The 21317-nt window shown below is 33.5% G+C and overlaps 1 protein-coding gene across 5 annotated transcripts in view; it reads left to right on the top strand.

Annotated features, from left to right (window-relative positions):
• The window catches only part of PCDH7 (protocadherin 7), a 421565-nt gene that overhangs the window by 216733 nt on the left and 183515 nt on the right, over window positions 1–21317 (top strand). For 2 of the 5 annotated variants that reach the window (XM_008017691.3, XM_008017690.3), the window contains exon 3: window positions 10253–10348. The exons of the other annotated variants lie outside the window; for them this stretch is intronic. In XM_008017691.3, coding sequence (XP_008015882.1) covers window positions 10253–10341 — 89 coding nt within the window. In that variant the 3' untranslated portion in view covers window positions 10342–10348. The remainder of the gene's footprint in view (window positions 1–10252; window positions 10349–21317) is intronic. 5 annotated transcript variants of the gene reach the window in all.

Genomic DNA, 21317 nt, shown 5'->3' with positions numbered 1-21317 from the left:
TAAAATAAGCATTTATTACAGAAGTACCTGCACTCCCACAGAGGATAACATTCCATGTGTAGGGCCTACTTTTGATGTATTTCTTTACCTGTTTCTTTTATTGTCAAGCGATGGAAGAGTCAATTAAGAGTAGGAAGTTTAACTGGATTCACATTAGAGGAAAAACAGGTCAAAGTTGATGAGCACGTGCCTAGAATCTGAGATCAATGATTACCCCAGATTGAAGAGTAATGATGTAGTGGAAAAAAAACAAAAAACAAAAAACTGAGGGTCATACCAATAGCCTGAAAATGCATTAACATATTGAAATATGTTTAGCCTCTTTCTTTGTCTTCCAAGAATTTGGTTTTAAAAAGTATGAGTCCCCCTTTTAAAGAGTTTTTTTTTTTTTTGCCTTGAATTTAAAAAAAAATTATCACACTTTCTGAATTGATTTTGATTGAAATTCTATTGACAAATTCAGTGTATTTGGTCAGTAAAATTTTTATTATATAAAATGGTAATTTTAGGATTCTTTTTATAGTGAACTTCCATTCATTGATACATGTTCATTGATATTTGAAAAATCCCAACGTTGTAGCCACTTAATATTTTATAGAATTATATTTTTGCAAACCCAAATAATACACTAGCATAGTACAAAAGTATTATTTGTGCATTATGTATAAATAGAGAATACTAAGACAAAGATTTAGTTTCTTTTTGTACAGTGTTCTTAAACTTAGCTATCATTTTTACAATGAAATTCTTGTGGCGTATAGCTTATTCTCAAGTTTACCCTCCCCTCAACCAGGAAATGTATTACTTAACTGAGACATAAAAGAGCATAGATGGTGAGGGAGAGAAGGAACAGGTCCTTCACATACATTAGCCGGCACTTATGCTCTTTATTAAGTTTGATGATAGTCAACCAATTCAGGCAGCTGATTGAAATAAGAAGAAATCAGCAATTTTGCAGAAGTGTGAAAACATGTGCACATGTACCTCGCCCCTGCAGTTTTATCGTCTGTCAGATTTCTCAAGAGTATACGGTATTTTTTTTTCGGCTTGAAATAAAACATTGGGAATATATACATACATAATGAAATGAGATATATGCTTTGAGGGAATAGCATTGCCCAAAGTTAACAGATAGTTCATATGATTTAAATGATTCTATTTGGAAAAGTATTCTCATATATAAACTGAATTCCAACTTAGAGTATGCTGCTTATCTTTTTAGTTGTACATGAATGTGGTGAGCAGGAAATAATTTAAAAATTTTTAGTAAGAATCTAGGATGCTTTATTGTCAAAGAACAACTTGTATTTTAAAAATAAATTAAAATACATTAAGAACAGTGTGTGAAGTATTTCCAGTAGATAGGATGAACAGACTGTTTTACTTTTCTTCTATTCTACATGTCTGTGAATAATCATTCCTTGAAGTTTAAAATTATAAATAACAGTGCAAAATGGTGTTATTTCTACTTTACGAGGGAAATCATCCATTTTGTTTTCATTTTCGTTTGGGTAAACTCAAAATGGCTTTGTGTAGCTTCCGTTAATCTTATTCAAGACTGAAGCATTTTTGACAAAGGAATGTTTCCCAATTTTGAGTAGATTATTACATTTATGTGGCTAAATTGACTCAGAATTGACAACTGTTGTTTGACTTGGCAAAGTTAGAATATGGTAGTTGATACTAAGAGGAGGGATGTAACAAGTTGTAAAGACAAGAAATTTCGAAGAAGAACCTGTATTTTATTTTATTCTACTGTTTAAAATGGAAATATAAAAATTATCACTCGATTGTGATATTGTTGATTACTCCACAACCTGCCCTCATATACATACACATACACATGAGACCAAAAAAAAAATGAGATAAAATTTACTATCTAATATTAAGTTTAGCTATTCAGACAGTCCTTTGTAAATCCTAGATATCTGTGCTAGGTGGAGTTAGAAACCTGTCTAGGTGGATATAACCTTTACTCTCAGTATTTACAAGGTCAGGATGTGAGAAGTTATAAAGTGAAGAGCTTGGTTTAAGTTTTAGGGTATGTAATTTTTAAAACAAAATTCTTTTGAAAATAGTTTCTAGAATTATTTGGAACACATTGGGTAGGGTGGAGGCCTGTATTCATTTATTAATTTAGTATCCTACCTTACTAGACTTTATGCTACATGATGACATGTGTTTGGAGAACATGTTTTCTTGTTTACCATAATATATCCAGCTAAACTAGGACAAGGTCTTGCATATAATAGAGTCTCAATAAATTGTTGAATTAATTAATGAATAAATGAATATTTGAATCAAGGACTTACTCACAATTTCCTTTATTACCCATGCTTTAATTTTTTTTTTTTGCTTGCTCTTTGGATAAATTAATCTACATTGAATTGTGTTAGTAAATAAATTAATCAAAATTATTAATTAGTATAAAACATACCGTATAAAAAAGAAATTCAGTTCGCTAATCCTAAATTCTTTATAGAGCCTTGATGAAGTGTGCTTTATATTTCAAAATCATGCTTCTGTACGAGGTATAAATTTTTACCTTCAGTGTCCTAATTGGCAGAACTGAGGTGTATCAAAGGCAAATCTTTATCTTATAGCTGAGAAATCGTTTTTCTAAATGTTCTATCCCTCAGGGACCTGAGGACCTCAAGGACTTGAAGATCAAAGATAGTGTGAGGATGGTTCATACCTAGCATGGAGAAAAGTCCTAATATTCCCTGTGTACTTTGCCCTTAAAAACATTATTTTCTAGACAAGTTGGTATTGATTAGTAAACTTTATGAGTAACCCAGGTTGAGAATATCACAATTGCGGATTTGAATTCTTACTACATTGGTGATACACGTTGAAGTATGTATTTATTTACATATTCATTCATTAATTTCTTTATTACTAAAATATCGTTGAAATCTAGTTTCAAAGACTGTGAGATTCAGGTAGAGACAACCTACTTAAGCAATGGAAGAGGTAGGTTAAATTTCTGTCTTGAGAAAGCTTTTTTTTTTTTTCCTAATCATGCTACTCTTTACACATTTCATTCTATTTTTATGAAGATCCTGGAATACTTTTTAAAAATTATAGTTTGTTTTTTCTTTTTCCCTGGGAGAAGATAGAGTGACACTGGGTGGAAATCAAGATTTGCTATGGGTTTGCAAAAGCCTGCATAGGAAATAATTCTCTGAGTTTCCAAGGTAGTTTATTGCATATTATCATATTTCTATTTTTAAATCACTTTCATTCATCTTGAACCTCCATATCAATACAGCTTCATTGCTGCCCTTTTCACCCTTGTTTATAACTTCAGTTATAAACTTCAGTCCTCTCTTCACCACCTCACTGCACCCTAAGCTCTCAGCATGATAACCAATTCACTCTCTTTAAACATGCAACAAAACCAATATATTACTGGTGTGCTAATTAACTGTCAAATGTGAAAATACTTTGCATATTTCATCTCACTTAATTCTCACTGCATTTTTATTATGCAAGTTTTATTATTTCACCAGTGAGCAAACTAAGGTTTACAGAATTTAAGTGACTTGCTTAAAGTCATGCAGCTAGTGAGTGGCTGAAATGCAGTTCGAACAAAATCTGTCAAAACAAAACAAAACAAAAAAATGTTCTTCCCATTACATCATGCTGTATCTAGCCATGCCTTTCTTTCTTCAGAATGGTTTTAACCTCTTTCACCTGCATCTCTTCGCTGCTGGCCAACTCTTCCTTTAAACCAAACCTGTCCAACTCGTGGCCCAGGATGACTTTGAATGTGGTCCAACACACATTTGTAAACTTTCTTAAAACATTATGAGTATTTTTTGCGATTTTTTTTTTTTAGCTCATCAGCTGTAGTTAGTGATAATGTGTTTTATGTGTGGCCCAAGACAATTTTTCTTCCAATGTGGCCCAGGGAAGCCAAAAGATTGGACACCCCTGCTTTAAACTTTACTGCAAGTTTTGTCTCTTTTGTGGAACTCTTGCTCACCACCTCTTCCATAGCTCTTTGCGTAACACACCTTGGTACTGGCATATGTCATATTAGGGTCTTAAAAATTTATGTATCACTCCTTTTGCTCCAGTGTGGCCTCCGTGAGGGCAGGATTATTATATTTTTTATTTTGCTCAATATTGAAGGAACTTAAGCTGGCAGTTCTCAAAGCCAAGCGATCTCAAAACTCTAGGACTCAAAATCGTTTAATGATACTATTAGGATATCACTTACTCTTTCAACTCTCATTCTCATAAGTGCACAATAAAATTTTCCTGAGGTTACATGCTCTGTGTCAGTGCAACAGATTGAATTCAGAGCAGATAGGATAATCCAGTTATCCTCTGGTAAGATAATCATTCAAGAGATGTGCAAAAGTGTCAAACAATGTCATTCTTCTCACTTTTTTTAATATAGTAATTTCCTATTAAAATATATCGTTTGTCAGCATATAATGAATTTATTGTGACTATTTTCAAACATATATATATATATATATATATATAACTAGTTATTTTAAAGGTGTTTTTGTTTTAATGTTGAATATGATGAATATCAACAGATATACCCCACATAAGCAAAAGCTCTTTAGGGTCCTCTATAATTTTTAAAGTGTAAAGGAGGTTTGAAAACCAAAAACACAGGACCACTGACTAACCTCTGGCACCCATTAAATATTTGATTGACAAAACTGAATAATCAAACTGATAAACCAATCCAGTGGGGGAGACTATAAATGTTCTAGTGAGGACTTCGGTTTTCCGTTATTTTACAAACTTATTCTAACAAACAAGTATAAGTCAGGAGGATAATGAGCAAAACTCATATTGAACATACATTAGTTGGAATAAAAGTAAACTTAGAATATTCATTATTTCCATTGTGTAAAATTATGTATTAATTAAAATTAAATTGTAAGCAAATAGTACTCAGTGCATTAGTCAACAGTTAACTAGGTATCTAGGTAGGTTATTAGCTTTTATAAAGGATATAGTGGGTCATGGGTCATGCTATTGTGGTTATATATTGTGAGATTTTTAGGGAGCAAGCTTGTGAAATTTAGAAATTTGAAATCAATTAAGCAAAATATTATACATTTGCCAATAGTGTTTTACAATGTTTTTAATGCAACTAAATCTTGAAATTTTAATAAAGTTGTCACCTAAGAAAAATAGATCTCAGCTCCAGTTATAGAAAGCAACATTCTTATTGCCATGAAAATTAAATTAATTTTTAAAAAGAAGCGTGTAACATTAAATAAGATTAATAAGCCTCCTCAGTTAGAAGGAAAAATAAAATAATATTTTATGTATTTACTCTAAATTTAAGAAATTGTAAACATTGTATGCTACTATTAATACATCATACTTCAACTTTTCATATATGTGTGTGCTTGTATAATATCTCAAATCCAGTTATAATTCAGTAGCTTAGATTTACACCTAATTTTTAAATATTCACAAATTTCTTCATTGTACAATTGCTTATTAAAGCTGGTAATTTTAAACACTTTTAAAATTTAAAATTTTACTCAGCTGATTTTTACTACCATTAAGCTATGTAACTTATGCATTTAAATCTCAGGAATACAAGAAACACTATTAATGCTTAATAAAAAGAGCTGTATATAGAATTCATAATTAACTATTCTTTTAACTCATTTATAATTCTTACTAATTTTCAAAAAATGCTTCAGGTGATGCCTACACAATGTGTTTTTTTTTTTTTTTGTAACGAGTATTCTCTATTTAGTTTTTGTAATGTGGTCTCATTTATGTCCTGACTGATAAGCTCACCCAGGGTTTATATGATTATGAACTTAGTAACTTGAAAATACTGTTTATTCTTCACTTTAAAAGGGGATCAGGTACTAGCATATCTGCAGTTTCCTGATTCCTGTGAAAACATGTGACATTCCTCCTTTGCAAAGGTTTCCAGTTTCCTTCTCTCCGTATTGCCAATCCTGCCACTACCCAAAGCTGATCTTAATTCCATCAGGGCCACAGTTAGTGCAAACAATCAAGCTGACTTCTCCACACTCTAGCCCTGCCTATAACATTGTGGACATTATGATTATTAAAATGCCTTTTTTGATAATTATTCAGCCACTACTAGCAAGAAAATCTGAAATGTCTCTGCCTAAAGCATGGCCTCCCCTGAAGAATGTGCTAGACTATCTGTGGTCGCAGAAGCCCTGGGTATTCTGCGTGACAGACTGTGGGAAAATTTGAGAGTCAGACCCAGAATGAAAATCTCTGATTTTTCCAATTGTAAGAGAAAATTTACTTTTAAGACAGACCGTACTGATAGGATAAGGAAGACAATACTGTTATCAGGAATGTTTATGCAGCAGGGGAATAATCTCTTCTCGTATATCCTTACACCAGACACACCAGGTTTTCACAAATGTTTAATGATGTAAGCAGAGAACAGGGGTCCCACCGCCTAACTAAACTCCCTGTAATATATTAACATATTATATATTAATGTTTAATGTGTCTCTCCTACCTATCAAGGATGTGTTCTGTTGTTTTGCTGAACATCTATTGTTTTTTCCACCACGAGATCCACCCTGCTTGGACAAAACTTCACTTGTCCAAACTCTCACCCACCACTCTCCATCTGTCACCCACCTCCCTCCCACCACACTGCCTTAGGATGTTTTGACTTCCCTTTCCACAACTTTTTTTATTCTTTTCTGCAGCAACTCTCTTTTGCTGCCATTCTTTTATACACGTCCTATCCAGTCTGTGAAAAGCAGTCTCTCTCTTGTGAGTAACATTTACTCCTCTTAGATCTTTGCTTTTAATTCCCAACCACCTCAGTATTTAGCGCCTTATCTTTTTTTGTTGTTGTTGCTACAGGGTCCCCCTCTGTTGCCCAGGCTGGAGTGCAGGGGCGCGGTCTTGGCTCACTGCAACCTCCCCCTCCTGTATTCAAGCATTTCTCTCCTGCCTCAGCCTCCCGAATAGCTGGGATTACAGGTGCCCACCACAACGCTCAGCTAATTTTTTTGTGCTTTTAGCAGAGACGGGATTTCACCATGTTGGGTAGACTGTTCTCTAACTCCTGACCTCAGGTGATCTGCCAGCCTTGGCCTCCCAAAGTGCTGGGATTACAGGCATGAGCCACTGCACCCAGCCTTACCCCTTATTCCTTTAACCCAGCTAAAGAACTCTTTCCTTGAGGATATGAACCAGTGCCTTCCCTTACAGTTGCACGTGCTCTCTGTGCTTATTTTACTAAGTCCCACAGCCTTGTGTATCAATCTGTTAATATCTGTACTTCTGCCATGATCATACATTTTTCCAAGAAGAGAAACTTGAAGAAGTGGACTCTAGAGTGGTCACACCGACAGTGTTTTCCATGCGATTCATATTGTTACATCGTTGTGACAGATAATTCCTGTCGTTTTGGGAAAACAAACTTATTACAAACTCTTTATCGTCAATGCACTTAATAATAATCACAAACTGTCTCTCCATCTACTTATTTTTATAAATCCTAGGGATCGTTTTCCCTTTGTTATTGTTACCAGGTGAAAATCTAACTCATAAAGTTGTCCATACCAAATTCCTACCAAATGCCTCATGGGGATGAGGGATGATTTTACTATCCTGGTGTCTACCTTTCAAATACATAAAATTTATATTTCCTTCAGCCAGAAATTGCTATTCTCTACTCTATCATTCTTTTATTCCATTTCTTAGTTGTCATATAATAATTTATAGGGTACCTAGCGATGATTCAATGCATATAGTATATAGTATTCACATCAGAGTAATTAGCATATGTCCATCATCTCAAACATTTATCATTTCTTTGTGTGGGGAACATTCAATGTCCTCCTTCTAGCTATGTGAAACTATATAATATAATATTGCTATCTGTAGTCATTCTGCAGTGGTAGAGAACACTAGAACCTATTTCTTTCCTCCTATCTAGCCATAATTTTGAGTCCTTTAGCAATGTTTTTCCTCTCCCCTACTCTGCCTACCCTTCCCAACCTCTAGTATCCTCTGTTCTACTTTTAATTTCATGATATCAACTTTTTTTAGCTTCTACATGTGAGTGAGAGCATGCAGTGTTTAACTTTCTATTCCTGGTTTACTTGACACTTAAGATTCCAGCTTTATTTTTTTGAGTTACCCTTCTATGTTGTTTTGGTTATTTATAAACTCTGCTATTTATAAAATCATTTTGTGTTGCTTATTACATCTTGATAAATTATCAGTGTTTTTCTGTTTTGTGTGTATATACTTACTTTTTATAGTTTCTCATAAGTATACTTTTCATTACTTTTAATCTCTCCCAGTGCAGTGCTAATTTATTATCCCATAATAATCTACCCTTCTTGAAGCCAAAGGAAGAATTTTCTGTACATAAAAGTCTTAGTATATTAGCAAGTCATATGCAAAAAAAAAAAAAAAAAAGTATTTCATGCTAGATGCAAGATCTGGCCACAAATTAAGAGCATGTGGATTCTCCTCCTTTTTGGTTTTTGGCTTATGAGATTCCCACATTTGCTTCTTCCAAAGACAAAATTCTGATCCCAAAATAATCACTGAGGAATATTTAAATGTACAAAAAAATAGGTTTAATTTTTTCAATTTTATTTTACTGAAATACAGAGGTTTCAACTTTGAAGGGGGATTCAAACTTTAAAATATTACTTGTAATATCAATTAATGTTTTAAGTTAAATACAAAATTATAGAAATTTATAAGATCACAAGCAATGGTGCAAAAAGTATATGTTCAATAATATCAGTTTAAAATTAAGTTTGCTACTTTGAGTTGCTTCTTTTAAATCAGAGGACCTACATGCTACATATGCCTTCAGAATTCTTTGATGTTAATCTCTTATGATAACCAATTAGTTTCCACATTTCTCAACTCAAGGGCTGACTAATACTATTGCCTAAGCATTAGGTGGGTCATGTTATTTTAACTAGATATGATGGCTAATCGTAACAGGGTGTCAAAGACCAGAGGAGTTGAAAACTGGGAAATTTGGAGACACCCTGTCTAAACAGGATTAAGGCTAAACGAAAGGATTATTGTTTTCCAAACCCCAGTGATCCTTGTGATAGCTGCTTTCTCAACCATTGGGATTAAAAGTTAGATTTACATTTAGAAACAAGGATGCAAGCATGTATTCATGAATAGCCCTGTCTTTAGAGAAAAGTTCATCAATGTCCTAGCCCTTCTGTATCTAAGACACTAAGAAAGATATTTGTGTAGCAAGTTACACACAGGAAAATTAATTCTCTCCTACATTTCATTTTTTTACATTACTTCTTTTCTTCATAAAATACACATCTATTTTTGCAAGTTTATCTTCACTGTGTATTAAAGCTTTTCTAAATAAACAGTTTAAGAGATACATTTTTATATACTATTTGCATTTAAATATAAACATACAAAGTTAAATATTTCTTTTAAAATAAATTCTAAGAGGAAAAAAAATTGTATCAGTGTGTGTTTCGCAGTGGCATTATTGCATAGGTTATTAAAACAACTAATCTTTATTAAAATTCAAATAATTTACTGCCATCAACTCTTCGGTATATATTTTACTTTATTTTTATAAAATTCTGTGTATTTATACTTTTTGAAAATATAGATAGTTCAGATTAAACCATGTGTACAAAAATATAATTAAAACAGGAACATTTTTAAAACTTTTATTAGTTTGACCTCCTCCAGTATACATAGATTCTGTTAAATTTATTTTTTTTTAATTAAGTTAATAAGTTGATGTTGTTTTCACATCAAAATTACCTATCCTTAGAAGGAGGTGAAAAGGAAGGTGCATTATAAGACAGTTACATAACAGCTGGGTAGAGACAGAATGAGATGATAATCCTACTGTATGTTAGAAAGAAAATACGTATCTATTTGGTATCAGGGTCATCTTACGTTTTTTCTGTTGTAAAAAAAAAGTTATGCCCATATATGAAGGTCCTGCCTAGTTAAAAAATGAGGATAAGATGGTGGTTCATTTTGTAGTAGCCAACTGGGTCCTTGGATTTGGAGAATTACAGTTGTAAGACTGTTCACATTGACACATTTCAAAATACTAATTTGTTTAGATTGTCTTTGCAATTTATATCGTTTTTTTTCTTTCTTTCTTTTTTAAAGAAAGCAAACAAGCTCAGGGTTTTTGGAAATTGCTTTATTGGCGAGGTCTATGGATGGACACCATTGTGTAGGGGCTGCTGATTTTCCCTTTACATATTTCCCCATCTCCCTTCCCCAGGTGTTGCTGCCATCACTACCTTTCCCTTCCTCCCCTTTCCTCATGGCAAGACGCATGGAAGAAGAGTGCTGTTAAGGCCTCTCCATTAATCAACAGGTATGGTGGTTCTCATGAAACAGTGTAGCTGCCCCTCTTCTGCATTCTCCATTAATAGTCTGTCTCTTACATTTACAAGATGTACTCATCCACTACACAGAGCCTTCCATATGGAAAAATTGTTCAACTTGAATTTGTATATTTCACCATGTTATGCATTACCTAAATCCCTACACAGTGGTAGATTTTTCTAAATGTATAGAGTTTAGAAGAATTAATGATATTATTCTCAGGGAAAGTTGCTATGCCATTTCCTAAACAAAATATATATAAAAGAAATGGACCTTGTATGTATGAATTGCCACTTTCAACATTCTACAAATAATCGTTACATAACATATCTTTGAAAGTATAAAACAGGAATATTTCTGTGAATTTTATTTCAAAATTTAATAGCATTTGCATCTTCAAAAGCATTGCACAAAATTTTATGCACATAATTATAATACTCATCTGGTTATAGAAAATTAGGTATAAGCTAGTTCAAATAAATCTAAATACCCTACAAAGCTATGCCATTCAGATGTGAAAGCTGAATGCATGCTAATTACTTTCTGCAACTTTCTTTTGTCAACTCAGCTGGTGGCATTTGAGGGAGACAGAGGGGACTGTTTGTTCAGTCCAAGATATCCTTCATTCAGGGTGCTATATTTTGAAAGGAGCTAGGCCCTCAGGGCTCAAACTCCAGCAGAGTCATAACCTATAAAACATGAACACTCAGTCATCACCAGGAAGCACCCGCCTTCTTGATTTCTTTTTTAACTAGTGAAACGAGTCCTCCCAGCTCCTGCAGGGGCTTGTTTTGATGTATCAGGCTTTGCATTACAGTCTTGTGACTCTCTCAGGTTCTTTGAGACACATGACTAAAACGCTACCTTTGGGCTAGGAAGATTCTTGGCAGATGATTTGGAAAAATAGTGTGTGTATGGGTGTGCATGGGTACAGAAGCATTATTTGTAGTATTCTTTAAAACTGTAGCATAATTAAGACTTGTCTGTGTACACAAACAAAGCAAACCATTTCAATTTACATGCATGTTCACTGAACGTTAAAAGATCATATTCCATTTTTTCCACTGTATTTGAATGCATTGGAATACTGGAGGAATTGAAAAGGGAATGGATGTTAGTCTGGACCATTAATCTTCATTTAGAAATGTATGGCTTTCTGTTAGATAAAGCTCTGATCATTAAGTATCTTTCATAATCTCACTTCTACTCACATTTCTTGCCTTTATATTATGTTTTAACCTTGAGTGCACACTGCGCTTTGTGTTCTGCATCTTTCCCAGAGGGTGCAATCTTTCATGTCCACAGGACTTAGCACAGTTAGGTCTCTCCATCTGGAAGGCACTTGACTCATGGCTGTTTGGAAAATTCACACACAAAAAATAATAACAGCAACCATGTACTGAGGATTTACTGTGTGTGGGCACAATGTTAATGAGTTTCACTTCCATTTTCTTAATTCATCCACACAAAGAAACAATGAGTTAGAAATTATTATTCATTTTATGTAATAGGCAAGAAAACTGAGAGGTGGCAAAGTCGAGAGGGGCCAAGATCACTCAGGATTGACTCAAGTGGGACATGCCTTATACAACTTCTCCTCATTTCTCCCCAGGAAAGCAGTACTCTCGTTCATGCTCAACTCTTGAGTTACTAGAGGGCAATGACTCCACCTTATCTTTTATGAGCTCTTCGATGTCCACAGTACGTGTTACTCACTAAATGTTGATTAAATGAATGAATGTTTACAAAACAGCCTTTTATCTTCTTCTCCTGAACATGGGCCCTTCCCCTCATGCATACTTCTCTCTATTCTGTTTTTATTTCCTACTTAGCTTGTTGTTCTCGGCCATTATTAGCTTCATAGGTTACTCAATATATTTTCTATAAGAAATAATTCAAATTTTCCCGCAAATTTAGGACCTGTAACTATAAACTGAATCAATATAAAATAATTGCATCCCCAGAAAAAGAAATTGATAATTCAAATCCTGTAACATTTATCAAATCTAATGGCAGGAAAGGAAGCGCAGAAACACTTATAACTTACACAGAAAGAAGAAAATTTAACCAAAGTTTTTTAAAGATTTGAGGAAAGGAAATTATGAAAAGTATACATGAGATTATAGGAAAATAAAGGGGCTATGCTTGAATGGGAAAACAGTTGTATCAGTTTACCACAAAAGGAAAACAGTGGATAAGTAAAAAGACAGATAGGAAAAGAGGCCAAATTAAGGAGAAAAGAAAAAAAATCTTTGAGAAAAAAGAAGCAAAACAATTTTGGAAAAGTGAATTAAAGAGGTAATGAAGGAAACATGTCATTAAAAACCACAGACACTGAAAGGACTTTAAAAGAATATGAAATAAAATTGGGAGGGAAAAAAATCAATGCAGGTAGAGAAAAAGAAGTTTATTTATGTGTTTGTGTTTCCTTATTCTTAGAAAACCCTTTGATATAAAATGACTAGAAAGAAAAAGTGTAAGTTAAGATGCATTGATTTGTGCACACAGTATGTTTTTAGGACTTTTTCTGTGACAACAGTTTTTTTGACACCAAGATACGGGTTTAAGCATTAATTTGGAGCTATGCTTTTAGAACTAAAATAGTTGTGCCTAGAGAATACGGTTGAGACAGGGCTTGCTGGGAAATTAGGATTCAAGTCCAAATATTCCTCTCCACCACATTCTCTACCAAGATACTCATAACACTAATTAATCTGTTAGTTTTACACATAAATGTATCATCTTACATCTATTTTCCTTTATGTAGAGTGCCTGAAGCGTAGAATAAATGTTTGCTGAATTAGTCATGAAATGTTAAGAGTGGGTAGAGATTAATGGTCAACAAATCCCATCTTAGATTGTGCATGCATGCATCCCTTAACACCATTTATAAGACTTGCTTATCTCCACTTGAATAATTCTAGGGACACAAAGTCTAGAGGTTGCTCCTATTTTGGGACATCTTTAATTTTCCAGCTTTTTGTAGCATCCTGTAACTTGAATCCAGTTATCCCAGTTTTCCCATTTGGAAGCACAAAATAATTACTATTTTTTAAAAAATGAAAAAATAGACAGACACTATGTCATAATGTCTAGATATCTAATGTCTCTCTATTTTCTTTTTTGGTTTATAGCCCCAGTCTTTCTAATTTTTCTATGTTACTTGATTGCAACTCTTTTTAGTATTCTGGTTACTTTCATTTTCTCATTTGGTGAAAAATGGTCTTGCCTAAAACAAGAAATTCAGCATGTGCTTCCACAGTTTATGTTGTTATATTTAGTCAGCTTGAAGAAACTAGCAATTTCATTTGAACACCTTCAAAGAAAAAAAAAAAAAAAAAGAGGTACAGTTTAAAGCTGTATATGGCTTTGACATTAATTTGTTAAAGGTACGGTTTGTACAGGATACAGTAAATAAATAAAATAAACACGAGTATATATAAAACAATTAATTTTAAAAATAGCATTTGAAGAAAGATTTTCAGTCTTTACTTTTCACTTTGTAATTTAATACATATTTCAGTTTGTGTTGGGTGCCTGAGGTGAATCTTTGTCTAAGAAGTCCATTCATCATTCTAACAAATTTCACACTACAAAATATAATCTCCTTAAGTGATAATAACATCAGTGGCAGTAAAAAACAAGCAAAACGAAACAAAACAAAAAGTATTTTTCATTACAAATAATTGACTTGATTGACTGATAATATGGTCTCACATATAACAATGTATTGTTACATGGAGGGCAAAATAAGATTAAAAGATGTGTAAAGCAAGAGCTGTCAGATCTGTGCTTTCCCTAATAGAATTTATTGCAAAGTAAATTCTTCATTTATGGGAACTCTTACAAATGCCAAATTGCTGTCAATATCCCTTGGTGCGGCCTATTTATGAGTAGATTATGGCACACTCTGCAAGGGCCTGCACATCTGATTTTCAGTGAGTGTCTATGCAGAATATATGACCTTTTCCAGAACTAGGAAATTTAATTAATTTTCTGGCAGAGAACACTTTTTTTGCCACATCCCTTTTTGCTGACCCTACCCAAGACTTCCATTTTCAAATGTGCTTCATATATTATGAACCTATATAATCTTAATGAAAATCTTCCATATGGTAATTATATTGTTTGACTTTGTACAGTATTCTCAAGAGCTCCAGTGCTGACACAAATTTTTTCTCTATGTTACTGAACGTTTCTTTGTACATTGTATGAATATATGCACCTCCCTCTGCTTTTTGACGTTCAGTTCCCAAAGCAATACCCTTTAGGTATTTGATTATCTATATGATTCTTAGGCCATATTCTTAAAACAACAAGAAACCTATATCTGCTTTGCTATCACTGCTATTGAAAGGGTATGCCATGTGCAATATGACCATTTTGATACTTTTTACTCTGTCTTTTAGTATCATAAAAAGATGGGAGTGAAAAGCAGGACCTCGGGATTAATCACTTAACCTCTCAAGACCTCATTAATGTCATTAAAATGAGAGATTTGGACTAAGTCATTTTTAAAGTGAATTCCAACTTTCTACAGAATATGGAAGACTAGGAATTTTATAAATTGAGATTCTGTTCTAGGTTTGCCAAGAAACTATATTTAACTTCCCTGGAGCATGGTTTCCTCAGCTGCAAAATAAGGAGACTGAGCTAAATCACGGATGTAATCTTTAGTGATAACATGTGTTGACTTATTTTTCTTTCTGAAGCTATCTCTTGAGAAGGATTCTCAGAGGTTGCTTTGACTGAGTGGCATGGAGTGCTGTGATCATGTGATCCATTACCTCTATGTCACAAACTTGCATCATAAATTCTGGGAATGTTTCTCATTCAAAAAGAAAAATTGTGATGATTATTGTAATTTTTAAATTTCTATGTTTGTTCTTGTTTGAGGTATATACAGATGATTCTTGTGCTTGAAAATATGTGAATCCAGGAAACTGTTTGGTGCTCTTAAGGAAGACAGGTTGAGGAGAGGACAGCCACTCTAGATATGTGAAATACTTTAGCTCAGAAGAGAGATGAGGGATTCAACTCATAGTTTGTGATTCCTAGCAGCAGATTGAAAGCCAGTTGGATAACATGAGGAAAAATCTGACTCCACATAAGGATAAAATGTAATACTATAGAAAATGCTCAATAAATACTAAAAATATAAAAAATAGTAAAAATACATAGAATAGTCTGTGTTGTAAAATCTGCATCATTAAAGATGTTAAAATTTAGATTGCTTGACAATTTCTCAAGGTCACTATTTTTATTTTATTTTATTTTATTTTATTTTATTTATTTATTTATTTATTTTTTGAGACAAAGTCTCAGTCTCTGTCACCCAGGCTGGAGTGCAGTGGGCAGTGGTGCAATCTCAGCTCACGGCAACCTCTGCCTCCCGGGTTCAAGGGATTCTCCTGCCTCAGCTTCTCGAGTAGCTGGGATTACAGGTGCACACCACCATACCCGGCTAATTTTTATATTTTTAGTGGAAACGGGGTTTCATCATATTGACCAGGTTGGTCTCAAACTCCTATCTCAAGTGATCCTTCCACGCCGGCCTCTCAAAGTCCTGGGATTACAGGCATAAGCCACCGTGCTCGGCCAAGGCCCTTGTTAAAGGACCTCATAAGACAGCAAATTAGATAAAATGAGTTCCAATGCTAATGGCCTATGGTTCCATAATAACTGTCAGACATAATAATATCAATAATTTTGTACTTGGATTTGGTGATATAATTATCAAAGATTTTATTGGAATTGATGATTTAGAATTTTAACATAAGTCATCTACTTGTTAGCCAATGCTGTAGTGTTCTAGTAAAGTGCTTTATCTTGTCAAAGATGCCTTTTTGAAGGAAAAGTTACTAATTCTCATTTGTGGAATTCACTTTTTCTGTTTTCTATGGACTACACTCTGTATCTTCATTTTGAATGTTACTTCTTTATTGAAGCATAACTGACTATAATAAAAGTGAAAATAAAGATCATAATTTATTTTCAACTTATTAAGATATAGAACATAAAGCATTCACATAGAATCATAAAGTATTTTACCTGGAAGGGATTATGAAAATTTCATTTTGAAATCTTGTTATCTTTTTCAAGGTCACTTAGTTAGAGAGACACACTTGTGATCCAGATTTTCTGAATCTCAGTTCAGAGTAACCAAATTTACTGTAGTAGTAGCTTGCTGAAAAGTACAGATCTCGGTGAATTGAGGCTTTCTTTTGCATTCTTGGATGCACTACTTGTCTTGAATCAGCGGGATGAAATAGAAAAACAAACAAACAATTTTGTGTAGAAGAAACAGAAAAACACTAGGTAGCATAGCCTGCTGTGTTCCTGGAGGAACATGGAGGTTGGCATCCCTTTGTAAAGCTTGACATTACAAATATTCTTTGTAATCTACTAACAACTCTTGCCAGAAGTAAAAGCAGTAAAAACAAATATATATTCCAATTTAAAATCAGGAGCTGCGTAATATGAGCTTATCACTACCGTCTCATGGCTCTGGTCACCAGAGTTTAACACCACTGGAGTTTATAACAAATGAAACAGAGTAAATTACCAAAGATGTCCAATCATAAACGTTAACCAGACTCAAGCATCATTATTTAAGCTTGCCTGTCCACTCTAATCAGGATAACAGACATCAGTTAAATAAAAATAATTGTAAACACAAGCACATTAACTGATTGTAATGGAATATTCATTATTTGACAGGAGAAATTACACCAGTAGGACATATTGCTCAGGATTTTAATTCTTTGTGGTCTTAACTGAGTATAACAGCAACATAAGCCAGTGTGTTCAAGTAATGAAGAAAATGCAGGAAAATATTTTAAAAACAACTAGGAAACGTGGATCTAATTTTGAAATTGTGACACTTTCGTGAGGATAAGCTTGGCCGAAATGCAAAAGTTTTACTGATCTCTCTGTATATTTATAATAGGAACAAATATTGGCATTGAGTGAGGTGATAGTTTCAAAAGATGTTTTGGATCGTTTATTTTAAAGATTTGTTCCCCAATAAGGCACCATATTATCAATGACTTTTCTTCTTATTTCTGAACGAGTTCTCAAAAGGACACTGCATATTGTATGTCTTTAAATATATGAAATAGGCTTTACATTGTACGGGTCTTTTAGTATATATCCATAAGAAATTTTCTTCTAGGGGATTGAAGTTCTAATTTTATCATGGAAATCAATGGAAAAGTTACTTTCGCCTAACGCATTAATTTGCTTTACTGCTAACTCTGCTGGATCATATTAAGTTAGTAGATAATTTCCAAATATTTTTGGCCTCAGTATGAGTGAGACAAGAGGCACTATTCAAAGCATTTGAATATGTTTTATGACACTTGAACTTAAGAAAATTGTCATTATGCTTCAAAGACCGAAAATATCTGTTAACTGTGATAGATAGGGGTATTTATAGAAGAGAGGAAAGAGTGGAAAAGATAGATCAAAACCAGGCAGAACAAACTATATATACATAGAAAGAATCAGTGAGGAAGGAGGTTACAGTTTTTTTAAAAATACTCTTAAGTTTTAGTTAATTAGCCAGATAGTTTGCTGGTGGAATGGAAACACAATAAATTAAGTGTACTGAAGGTGGAAAGACACCAAGGGCCCGTGTGTAATGTCTCATATAGTTAACTGGGCAGATAAGCTCTTCTTTTTATTTCCAGAATATATTTTGTGGATATGTGAGTGGCATGTCGTCATAGCATTATATCAAATACTTATCAAAGAAACATAATCTATTCTGGTCATTGATGTTGCCTTAAAGGTGTTATAAGGATATTATAATAGCAAAAGAAATACATTCATGTATATTTAAATGACAATAACTTATGGAGATTCAAATAATAACTATAGAAAATAAAATATGTTTCAACTAATAAAATTCTTAACAGTCCACTTTTAGTTTTTAGAATAACAGTATCATAAGAAAGAAATCTTTTTTTTTTTTTTTTTTTTTTTGAGACGGAGTCTTGCTCTGTCTCCCAGGCTGGACTTCAGTGGCCGGATCTCAACTCACTGCAAGATCCGCCTCCCGGGTTTACACCATTCTCCTGCCTCAGCCTCCCGAGTAGCTGGGACTACAGGCGCCCGCCACCTCGCCCGGCTAGTTTTTTGTATTTTTTAGTAGGGACGGGGTTTCACCGTGTTAGCCAGGATGGTCTCGATCTCCTGACCTCGTGATCAGTCCGTCTTGGCCTCCCAAAATGCTGGGATTACAGGCTTGAGCCACCGCGCCCGGCCAAGAAAGAAATCTTAATGTATTTTTGGCAAAACATTTTAAAGTTTTAATGATATTTTAACAAAATAAATTAATTTAATCTGAAAATTGAAGTAGTTTGCAACTGAAATAAATGATTATGGGACATAAGGTAGCATTTTGTTTCTTTTTAAGAATTTTGATATTTATCTAAATTAACCAAGAAAAAGTAAACAAGTCATTTCATAAATAAACTATTGCTATTATTGAAATAGTGACCAGAAAAGACTAAATCAAATTATCTTATTATCAATTTAAGATTAAATCTTTAAGAAAATAAAAAGTATTATGAACAAATAAAGCATAAAAGCATCTTACTTAGTAGATAATAACATACTTTTTAAGCATAGCTATATTTGCTAGCCCTTTGGTAGGGGTGGAGGAGTCAGATTATCTTTTCAATAGTGTGAGGCTCCGAGGACCAGATTAGCAAAATTAGTTGGTTCTGAAAGTTTAAGAAACTGTTGAATCATCTACAACTTGGTATAGAAATCACTAGATTTTCCAAAGATGTTATAATTCAAGTGTGCCAGTGATGCTTTAATATATGTTTGCTTTTACCTGCAATCGTATTTATGAGATTCACTAATGAGAATGACTGTTTTTGAAATTTACTCATAAATTGAGAGGCACTAAGAGGAACATTTTAGCAACTGGAAAGTCTTTTTTTAAGCCAAAGATTTATTGTAAATAACTGCAAAATTTCAGAGTGGTTTGCTCTAAGGAAATGTGTGATTTACACAGTACCATTAGCAATTAAAGTTATGAACTACTTTCTGGGCTCTCACAAAGTCCAAATATTGGATATATATATTATCTTGTCTTGTTGGATAAATTATATCTTTTTAGAAAAAAAGTGCAACTAAAAGGTATAACTTCTTATCACTGAGCATTCTGGAAAAAGTAAAACATGAACTATTATTATTACATGTTACAGATTTTACTTTGACATGACTATAGTTTGTACAAAAGTGTGTTTCCTGCAGTTGCATGAATATAATAAGTAAAATGTATAGACTATTTTTTTCTTCCAGAATCCTGATGGCTTTAAATCAGTTTTAAAGTGCCATGTTAATCCCTATGACCATGACATCTAAGGATTTAGTTTATAAAATAAAGTAATAAAACTTAGATACTTAAACTACAAATGAAGTTGCCTTTTATCTTAGCTTACAGTACTATAAATGTATGCCTTCATCTATTTTGGTAGGTAGTTGTTATTTATTTGTTTCTTCCACTTTGAATTAATAACTGAGAGCTTCCAATTTATTTAGCACAAGTCCTAAATGAAAGAGGATATATACTTAATCAATGAGTAAGCATCTGGGATGGCCAAGGGCTTACACTGGATTGCCATTTATTAAATTTTGATAGTCTAACCACTCTGTATTCTATTTTCTCACCTGTGAAATTGTAACATAATAACCTATGTTAGGTTCCCAATAGTTCATGCAGAAATTATACAGATAGTTAGAAAAGGAGGGAAGGAGGGAAGAAAGGGGGAAGGAAGGAAGGAAGGAAGGAAGGAAGGAAGGAAGGAAGGAAGGAAGGAAGGAAGGAAGGAAGGGAGGGAAGGAGGGAGGGAGAGAGGGAAGAAAGGAGGGAGGGAGGGAGGGAGGGAGGGAAGGAAGGAGGAAGGGAGTAAGAAATATTTTCTACTGATGTATAAAAGAATCAGTCCCCCAATGCAATTTGGAGATGCTACATCCAAGTAGGAAGCATGGATAATGGATGCAATAGAATATTTTGCCATTAAAATAGGATTCTCTCTATAGGTAGGCTTCGAGAAATGCTTTTGGGAATGAATTCAAAAATGAGAATTGGCTGTGGCTGGGTCATGTAAGGAAGCACTGCGATGCAGACATACCAGTAAACCAGATAGTTTATGAATGAGCAAAATGCTATCCTGTTTTGTCACTTCCTACTGCTTACTGAGGGTGGAACTCCTTTGGCATAGCCATGTTTTTAGAATAATCATCTAGAGAACTCTTACACAATAGTCACAATGGTCATGGAAAAGATCTGGCGAAGAAATTATAGGACATGTTTTATGCTGTTAGAGGAACAATCACAGTGTAAACATCAGATTAAAACTTAAGTGAGCGCTATTAATTCTAAAATGTTAGTTAACCAAAATATTATTTATCTTCTTTTGAGTCTTATTTTCTGTTTCAGGATTTTCCTGGGTATTACAGATGCAAATCAATTCTGGCTGTTACGAAGGCTTTTTCCATTTCTCATGTGAACCTCAGTTTCATTCACCTGATTGTATGCAATATGAAATGAGAAAATAACAGTAGGGCTATAAATGAGACCAAAAATAAATCTACTGAGTTGAGGAAATGTGAAATAAAATTTAGTTTTAAGATGTTTTATGTTTCAATCTGAGTAAACTTTGTTAGCTCTCTCTCTGTGAATATATAGAATGTAAAACATTGGAGTTGATTTCATTAAAGAGTCTAGGTGAGTAAAATATGTGAATTATGAAGAAAAGACATAGTTGTTATTTGACCTTGAAATGAAGATATGTGGATTTATAGATCTTTAAGAGACTATTTTCTCTCTCAACACATCTTCTCTTGCCAAATGAATAGAGTCACTTATCATTTCTTTTATGGGAACTTGTATAAAGTGTTTACTATATTCTTAATATTTTTTTAAATTAATGAGTTTC

The sequence above is a fragment of the Chlorocebus sabaeus genome, chromosome 27, assembly GCF_047675955.1.
Source record: "Chlorocebus sabaeus isolate Y175 chromosome 27, mChlSab1.0.hap1, whole genome shotgun sequence".
NCBI lineage: Eukaryota > Metazoa > Chordata > Mammalia > Primates > Cercopithecidae > Chlorocebus > Chlorocebus sabaeus.
This window is presented reverse-complemented; position numbering and strand designations above follow the sequence as displayed.